This window comes from Anguilla anguilla, chromosome 9 (assembly GCF_013347855.1).
Source record: "Anguilla anguilla isolate fAngAng1 chromosome 9, fAngAng1.pri, whole genome shotgun sequence".
Taxonomy (NCBI): Eukaryota; Metazoa; Chordata; class Actinopteri; order Anguilliformes; family Anguillidae; genus Anguilla; species Anguilla anguilla.
In genome coordinates, this window is record NC_049209.1 from 9877688 (window position 1) to 9886917 (window position 9230).

Here is a 9230-nt window from a genome sequence, read left to right on the forward strand (position 1 = left end):
CAGAATTATGTAATCCGACACAGAGAAATGTAATTAAGAAAATATCATAAAAACTGTATATAAAAAAACTGTTTTGAGTATATAATCAATCGTATAATGAGTATATTAGAAATCAAAATAGTTCACATTAGAAATATTGTACAACCTTAGATATCATAGTTCAATTCTATGGTATGGATGACCCAAAACACATAATCAATCATTTTTCATGTCAATCATGTTCACAGAACTCCCAAGAGGTTAGCAAATGCATGTTTCTCTACTGCAATGGCACGGCATCGGACAGAAACAACCTGAACATGGCTGCCATCTAGTGGACCACTAGAACCAGAATAGTGTCATACTTGTGAAAGTCATTACAGCAGCTGTCCAAAATAAGGACCTGCTGAAATTCATTTTTTTTTTTTTAGCACATTAACACAATAATAATAATAATATTTTTTTTTAAAGGAATCCCGGTGTTGGATAGGGAAGCTGGGCCTGGGAGAACAGTGCTGTTCAATGCCCAGGACAAACCTGGCAAACACAGAAAACACTTCCGAAGCTATCAAACCCCAAGTCAACAGTATTGGTCCTGTGAAAGTTCTGCTGCACATTCCTGATCTTCAACAGCCATTTAGATATCAAGATATAAATAAGTAAATACACCGTGGGAATATCTGCAGTAATCTGCAGTAATCCGCAGTTATTCCTGAAAACTTTCCGCCTGACTGATGTCAAAATAATGATAATGTTATAAGCCTACCACCTGGCCCGGATGCAGAGGTCACAAGGCCAGAGCATGGAGATGCTGCATTGGATTTACACACAGCACAGTGGAAAATCACTCATAACTGTACCAGTACTAGCCCAGTGGTTCCAGAATGAGAGAAGAGTATCAGTGTGCACACTTCACTTTTCAAAGATACGCATACAGGGCACTGTAACCTGTACTGTAAATGTGTTACTCTGGGAAAGCCCCACTTCAAAAGTAAAATCACTCGATGCAAATGAAACAAAATCAGAACATGCAGAAAATGTTTCTTTTTTATTTAGGTTTTTATGAAAATGTAAATAATTACAGTTTCTTGATGTTTAATACATCTCTTTGATAAAGGTGAAAAAGATGAAAATGCTTATTGGCATGTCCAGTACCTACAACCAACATTAAAAAATATTTAGAATATTTAGAATCACATTCCAAAGTCTGTGAAACAAACACTACTGGGATACTGTGAATAATATCAAACTGCTGACAGAGACCCAGTTTTTGTTTTTTTTTACAAAAAAATCCCACAATCACCCAAAGAGAAAAGGGAAAAGAATATAAATATCAAACGATCTTTTTAAACATCAAAACATAAATGTCAGTGTAAAAATTTTTTTTTTCCTACGAGTAAACGTTTGGCTGTCGCGGACGTGGAGGATCGCGGCCGCTGGGAACGCAGCGCTGAACGGTCTGACGTGGAGGGACTGGGCCCGTAGCGCCCTTCAGGCTATTCCTCACGGCCGTCATGACGACGCCTGTCTCTTCCAAAAAAAAGCTTTATCTCGTTACTCGTACTGTAGAGTCGGCGGAGTGTGTCCCCTGAGCCCAGAAACATCGCCACTCCACAGGACTCTACTGTCAAAGGCAGGCAGCGTGCGGGGACAACACAAACAAACGAAACAGACAGACAGCAGCGATGTCACCCGTCCCACGCACACTTGTACATTCATGTGCATACATAGGTTTTTTTCCACAACCGAGCGGATTTTGGCATTCCTCGTAGGCCTGCGCCTTGTGGCACGAAAACAGGGCACTCTATAACAAACTACTAGGGTCTCGATCGCCCCTCCAGCAATGAGAGAATGATCAGAGAACAGAACTCATCTTCATCACTGGAGAAATTTGGCAGAAATTTGAAGGGGGAAGGGGAGGAGGGTGGAGGAGGGGCAGAGAGAAAGACAGACAGACAGACAGACAGAAAGATGGGTAATCTGCGTCCCGGGGCCGGTCACTGTGTGCGTGACCCAGAACTCCTCGCTTCAGCCACACGACGCCCACTCGCTCGCATTCCTCACATCTGGTCCCGCAGCTTGGCCAGTCTGTGGGACAGCTCATCCTGAGGACAAAATCAGCACGCACGGAGTTAAAGCGTTTCAAAACACGCATTCCACCCCAGTAATAACGGAAAATACTTCCTTTTCTTGTTAGCGAAAGCAGGTGGTACTCTGCAAATACTACATCCAATTGGTTGAGGACACTGCCTTAGTAACAGTAAGAGTTTTAGCTCCCAGTGATTACAATGCTAAACTAACACATACAAAACAAGTCCTTTTTTTTTTGTCTAGCAACATGCTAGTGCTTTAGTAATGTTAAATCTTATCTTGTGTGTCTGTTAATGTTTTTTGGCCAAGTCTGTCCCATATTAAACAGGTGAATGCATTCATGTTTCTCCTACGTTGAAAGTCGCTCTGAATAAGTGTTTTCTAAATTAATGTAACATGTGCATGTGGCCTTGTTCCACACAATCAACCCCTTTAATATTGCTTGTTCTTAAATGCGTACCTCCCAAAAACAAAAACACAGACACTGCATATGTATAACACATATGCATACACACACAAACACATACACATACGTGTGTCCGTGTGTATGGAAACGCATGCAGGAGAAAGCAGAGGGAATTAATCATAGGTCTTCAGCCCTTGCACACTGCATGAGTTACGGTGCTGTATTCGCCTCATCATACTGCATCTTTACCGTGATATTCTAATCTGACATTAGCTTGACAAATCTGCAGTGTCCACCTGGCTTTAGCGGCCTATGTGTTTGTTGGAGCTCGCCGCACGACGTCACACCACAGGGAGGCTCAGAAAACCTGTGTAGTTACAATGTGACAATGGAGGGCGTAGCTACTGGATATTGTTGAAAAACCGGTTTAGACAGGATCTGCTCGCTGAGAGATTATTTTCAGCAATTCCGTCCACTGAGTGACTCCCAGTGAAACTTGCCAACTGAGCATGAGAAATCAATTTCTAATGCTGAGGGTAACCAAATGCTAATGTTCTGAAATACGAGTATGACAGTATGTAGAACTCTCACAGGGCCCAGTCAAAATTGGTCAGGTTTCATATGAAACTCCTTCAAGTGTTCACTTAATAATAAAAAAAAAAAAAAAAAAAAAAAAAATCTGGGTTCCTGTGTAGCTGTTGGAGGAGACAGCATCACATCTCTATTGCGCAGTGACATTTTCCTGCACAGGGGGGGCGCACAAATGGTTATTCGATGGCTGTTACCCATGGGTGCCCACCTGCTCTGCAGATGCCACGCTGGTCCCCACCGATCCCATCTGGCCCTGAGGCAGCTCCAAGTTCAGGTCCAGCCTGGGGAAAGCATCAACAGGACACCATTTCACCCACTGAGGACCACAGGCCCTGGCAAAGGAGTCTGTGTTCACCTGTCCATCAGGCTTCTGTACACCTCCCGCCTTCACCAGTGCGTGGACAGTGCCGTGATAACAGCAATGGACACCTGATGTCCCTGTTGTGTGTCCCTTCTGGTAATCAGTGATGCTTGATATCAGTGATAACCTGTGAGCCGTCTGAAGACTAGGCTGAGAGACATTCTCTCGTATCACCTGCATATACACCCTCTAGTGTACTCCTGAATAATTCATAGAGACAACACACTAAACAGCCAAGATAATCAGCTGCCAGTAAAGCAAGTGTCCACCCCCCTGCCCCCCAGTCTCACCGGGGGCAAGCATCTCTTGACGGCTCACTAAGTTGTGTGGACCTGAAATTCTCGTCAAGGCGGATGGCCGTATGCCGGACACATATCCGCGTTACTGCGGAAACGGCCGTGGCTCAGCGCTGAGATTTCACCCATCGCTTACCCAGCTTCGTCTGCCATCTCGTGCATCAGCGTGTCCACTTGGTTCTGAAACGGAAAAAACCTACTGTCACCAACGAGGCATTCACTCGACACCACGGACAGTCTGAACACCTTGTCTCCCCTTGTTTTCTCGCATTGGAACTTCAGTCCTCGACCAGGTCAGGTGACAATAACCTCTGTCAAGCCCCTTCTCAAATAGCTATCCCATTTGCGCCACCTCAATAATCTATGTTGAGAAAGTACTTGCCACTAATTAAGCACAGACTATGATTGACAGCGACATTTACAAGTGGCACTTGTGTTAAATTCAGTTTGATTACTTACTACTGCAGACATTCTGTAGTATTTTAAAATGCTGTGCAGGAGTATGATAGGCTTTGTTGAAAACAGTGGGAAATGTGCACAAAAAATTGAGAGCAGTTATTTAACATTTAACTTGCACCTACAAGTCTAATTAAAAAAAGAATAAATTCATGATTCAACTAAGAAACTAATCATGATCTTCAATCAAGACCTAAAGTAGAATCAGGCGTCAGTGCTGGGCTAAGAAAAAAATCTGCACCCACACCGGCTCTTTTTGGATAAGCTTGGACACCCCTGCTTCATATGGATGCATTCTTCTTTTTAGTGCAGTGATACTCAAACCTGGTCCTGGAGAGCCACAGAGCCTGGAGAGCTGGCTTTTGTTTTTTTCCTTAAGGTCAGCGACCAATTCAGGCCCAATAAACCAGGTTACCCGAGTTAACTGTGTAATCAATTGCTGTGTTACTCAAGTGTTGAGTAACGACGACAGCCAGCAGAGCCTGCAGCTCTCCAGGACCAGCAGTGAGGACCACTGGCTCAAAGACATGCTTTCCACGGCATTTAAACTCCCATTCATGTTCACTTTCCTTCCTGACTCTCCCCACATTAGATCAATTGTTTATAAATGTCTTATTTAGAAGCTCGATTGTATGAATAGTCACTTAATTGTGCTGTTGGAGTGCCTATGGGGACCCCTTGAGATTAACCATTGAAATAAAAGCTTAAATCCCCAACCAGTCACATGGTGGAGACAGGTGGCCCTAACTATGGAATATAGAAAACTGAATAAATTATTGAATAACTGAACTCTATTATATATGGTAGGGTACCATAGTTTGTATGACAAAAGTCACAATTCGGATTAATTTACAAAGCTGAAAAAACAAAAATTATTGGAATGTGTCTCTCTACCTGAACCTTACTTGCAAACATATCTAAAATAACCCATTTCATACCTTCAGGATTTAGAGCTGATTAATGGCCAAAAGATATGAAAGAGATCGATATCCAGTAAGAATTTAATCAAACCTAATAAAAGCAGCCCCTAGGCCTGAGCTGGGAAATGGCCCAACAGGGGAACATCACCAGACTACTTCAGGACAGTTATGAGGATTGAGCAGCAGAGGGAAGCATTGCTTCGGCTCAATTCTACAATAAAAACTGACTTGCCAGCAACACAACCAGACACACTTTAAACTGTAAGCATCAATTTTCCCCCCAAATAGGCCAGAGAGGATGTCTGTGTAAAACAGTGAGTGTGGATGTGTAAAACTCCACCTGCAGGGTGGTGAGTGTAGATGTGTAAAACTCCACCTGTGGGGGGGTGAGAGTGGATGTGTAAAACTCCACCTGTGGGGTGGTGAGTGTGGATGTGTAAAACTCCACCTGTGGGGTGGTGTGTGTGGATGTGTAAAACTCCACCTGTGGGGTGGTGTGTGTGGATGTGTAAAAATCTACCTGTGGGGTGGTGAGTGTTGATGTGTAAAACCCTACCTGTGAGGTGGGGGGTGTGGATGTGTAAAAATCTACCTGTGGGGTGATGAGTGTAGTTGTGTAAAACTCCACCTGTGAGGTGGGGAGTGTAGTTGTGTAAAACCCTACCTGTGGGGTGGTGAGTGTAGTTGTGCTGCTCATAGAGTCCTCCATTTGTGCGGTCTGCACATCCAGAGTCTCAAACTGGTGCTCGAATTTGTCCATCAGCGCTGAGATCTGGAGTGGGAGAAGACACAATCATCTGGTAAGTGTGCAGTCCCGCAAAAGCTGTCCTTTAATGACCATGCTCTGAAAAGGCTGAACTTACAGTCAAGTCAAGTGCTGTCTGTTTGTTTCCAAAAATACAACCTTTCCATGTACTCGTTTCCGACCATGGCCATAAATAGATCAAAATAACTGCTTTCATATCCACCAGCTATCAGAACCTACTGAACAACAGCTTGTATAAGACCCTGAAATAAAGCGTGAAGCACGTTCATGGGCATCTGATACATCACATTGGCCACTGTGGACGACAGAGAATATATACATAGGCAGAAACTCAGGAGATTGCAGACAGCCACACTTGCATGCACACAAGCCATACCTTCTCCAGGTTCATACTCTTCAAGGCCGCATCCATGCCCTTCACCACTCCAGCCATCGACTTTGTGACCTACAGAACGGACGGGCGTGGTCAGTCCCACATACGTACCGTCAACATCCTGAAGTCCCTCCATTAACACCCCATGTGACAAAGTTTCAAGAGCTTCTTAAATGGCTTTTCTGAGTCTACTTCTTACATTACAGTCAATAAATCAAAATGGAAAAAGATAATGTTTTTCAAACAGTCCCTTGAAGTATCAGTAAAGTCAAGGAATTGTGGATCTGCATAAGCATAATTTAGAAACATAGCACTCCTTTTTAAAAGATTTTATAAGTAAATCAAAACAGATTTCTAACTAATCTGAGGAATATCAGTTGAATATGATCTTTGGACAAAGTAGACAAGTGTGTTTGTGTACATGTGTAGCATTATGTTACATTCTAAAAACATTAGGACTGAAGTTTTTTTTTTTGAAGCTCCCTTCACAGTATAGTTCCATTCTGCATAACCCACCTTTTACACAACACTAACTTTTTATGATTAGGGGCCAGTCGGCAGATTCAGGAGCAAATAATTTGCAATGGTTTCAGACAGAGAAAGTGCTAGAAGCCCCTTTTCACCTTGTTCATGGTGACAGCAGTCTGTACCCTGGCCCCCACCGCGTCCACCCGTGCGCTCATCCTCAGGAAGTTGATGGACTGGTTTTTCTGCCGGATGGCGTTTTCGGCGTGTATCCGCGCGACTTCCACATTTCCTTTTTGAACGGCCTGGGAGGAGGGAGAAAATGTGCTCGTTTGCAACAGTGCAGCCCAAAACCGCTGAGATGTTCAATAGGTTTGCCTCCCTGTGTTCGCCGTCACCTAGCAGCAGCAGCTTACCTTCTTCACTTTGGCCTTCTCCGCCTTTTCCTCTTTGTCACATTTCTGTGAACTTCGTTGCAACTCTTTGGCAGCAAACTTGAGGTTGAAGAGATGCTCTGTGATTGTAAGTTAAGAACATCTCTAACGACGCTATAAGTTGATTTGATAAATACAACTGAGAACGGCTTCAAACAGTTTCAAAGGTCCACATATGAAAGGAGGACTGAAATTAGATATATTATGCAATATTTGTTTTCTAACATGAAAGAAATGGAAATAATTTCATTTTTTTCATGGCCGGTTAAGAAGCAATGGCCATTACGATGTATTTTAAAACTCCTGAGATTTTAATGCCGTGAAGGTCATTAATGACGTATGCATCCTGCAAACACGCCGAACACCTCATTCAAAGCATTACTCTGATAAAATTAAATACTGATGACATGAACGCATCCAACCTAACAACAGAAATGTTCTGTATCAGTGGTGGAGGTAAAACAGTAAAACAGCAAGATCGTCATACACATAGACATACGTATATAGATCTATGGTCATACAGGCCCAGTCATACACTCTTCATTATAATGAAACACAAATCAAATTAACAAGATTTGCCTATGATGTCAACAATCGTTCCCTTCCCACTAAGCGCCGACCTGCCATTCCGCATCGAATTAATTTAATGAGCTCGATAACGATACGGCTGTAGACAAGGTGGGTTCAGGTGACGATCTGAAACAAACTAACATGAAGGACTGATCACGTCAGTTTCAGTCCAAACAGGACGATAAGTGATCCAGGGAGCAAAAACCGCAAATCTACTAGGTTTAGAGACGTTTCCACACAAACGGACTAGGTTAACCACAACAGCACAGATTTTACCCGGATATAGCCTGGCCAGAAAACAGTTTTCAACCAAATGTAGCCCGGTTTTCACTTGAACGCATAAACGGCGTTTCATCGACTTTTTAGAGTAGAAAATAAATAACCATCTTCCCTCTATACAATAAATGATCTAATATTATATACCTAACCTCCGGCAGACTGTAACAGTTAGTCTAGTTAGCACTAATGCGAAGCACCGATGCGAACAAATCTACCACAGTTCTGTCTTGCAACGCAATGTTAATATGCTATAAAGCTACCTAAAACAAATACTGCCCGTTTCGTCACGTTGCAATTGTAATCTACCTATGGGGTGTCATAGGTAGCCCATTTTCCTAGCTAGCTGGCAAGTAGCAAAGTCATTTTCAGACGCCCAAACCATTCCACCATTCCACCACAGGCCCAGTCACAGAGCTGGCGGCTATTTGCCACCGTCTTTCTTACTTCGTAGTAGAAAAGGATACTGTCCAAATTTGACATATTTGTAGCTATCGTCCGTCTGTAAAGTAGTAAATAAAACCGTTGTCACGGCTCTTCTTGGTGTTTGTGTTTAGTCAATTTCTTCACTTCTTTTCCGTGTTTTCAATTTGTTCCCTCAATACTTCCGGCTACACAACTGGAATGATGACATCATGGTCAGATGTTTAGGGGCGTGTTCTCAAACGTCACATGGATCCGAGGCTCTGGGGATCAGACAGACGGGCTCAGTAATTTTTTTCTTTTCTTACAGTTATGTATTCCCTTGTTGAACAAGTTTAGTGACGTCAATTTTGTACTTTCTGAATCAGAAGCGTATCGGCTGACCTTTTGTATAAACGTATTTGCTTGCAGGGTTCTGCGTGTCCGTCGTGACTGTCCTGCTTCTGATCTGAGTCGTCTCAGCCCTGTACTAATTCAAAAAGAATATCCTGGTGGTATTTTTCATGTTGCATTTAGCTAAGTACATTTAATAAAACGATTATTAAAGCCCAATTCTTCTTTATGTACTATACTACAGGCAACAGAGCTAATGGATCAAAGAGAGCACACCTGAGGGATGAGTCACAGAAAGACAGTCTCCTCCACCCCTCCATGTATCTCATATTCTGAAACATGCCATGAAGAGTGGCTGTCTGCTGGGGAGACTCACTGTGACTCTAGATACACAGCCAGTGTTGATGAGGACAAGGAGCAGGCCTGATTAACGATTAGCTTTGCGTCTCTACATCACAGTGGCAGAGAGGATGAGTCACACTCACTCGGA

At 43.1% G+C, this 9230-nt stretch overlaps 1 protein-coding gene across 1 annotated transcript; it reads right to left on the reverse strand.

The window, feature by feature from the left end:
- Window positions 1-1008: 1008 nt before the first annotated feature.
- Window positions 1009-8617, reverse strand: LOC118236473 (charged multivesicular body protein 1b-like). Its single transcript, XM_035434900.1, has 8 exons — window positions 8452-8617; window positions 7121-7218; window positions 6863-7009; window positions 6243-6311; window positions 5765-5872; window positions 3861-3904; window positions 3276-3348; window positions 1009-2084 (listed from the first exon to the last, which is right to left on the reverse strand). The coding sequence occupies exons 1-8, from the start codon at window positions 8465-8467 to the stop codon at window positions 2040-2042; spliced, it is 600 nt and encodes a 199-aa protein (XP_035290791.1). The 5' UTR covers window positions 8468-8617; the 3' UTR covers window positions 1009-2039.
- Between the last annotated feature and the right edge of the window lie 613 nt (window positions 8618-9230).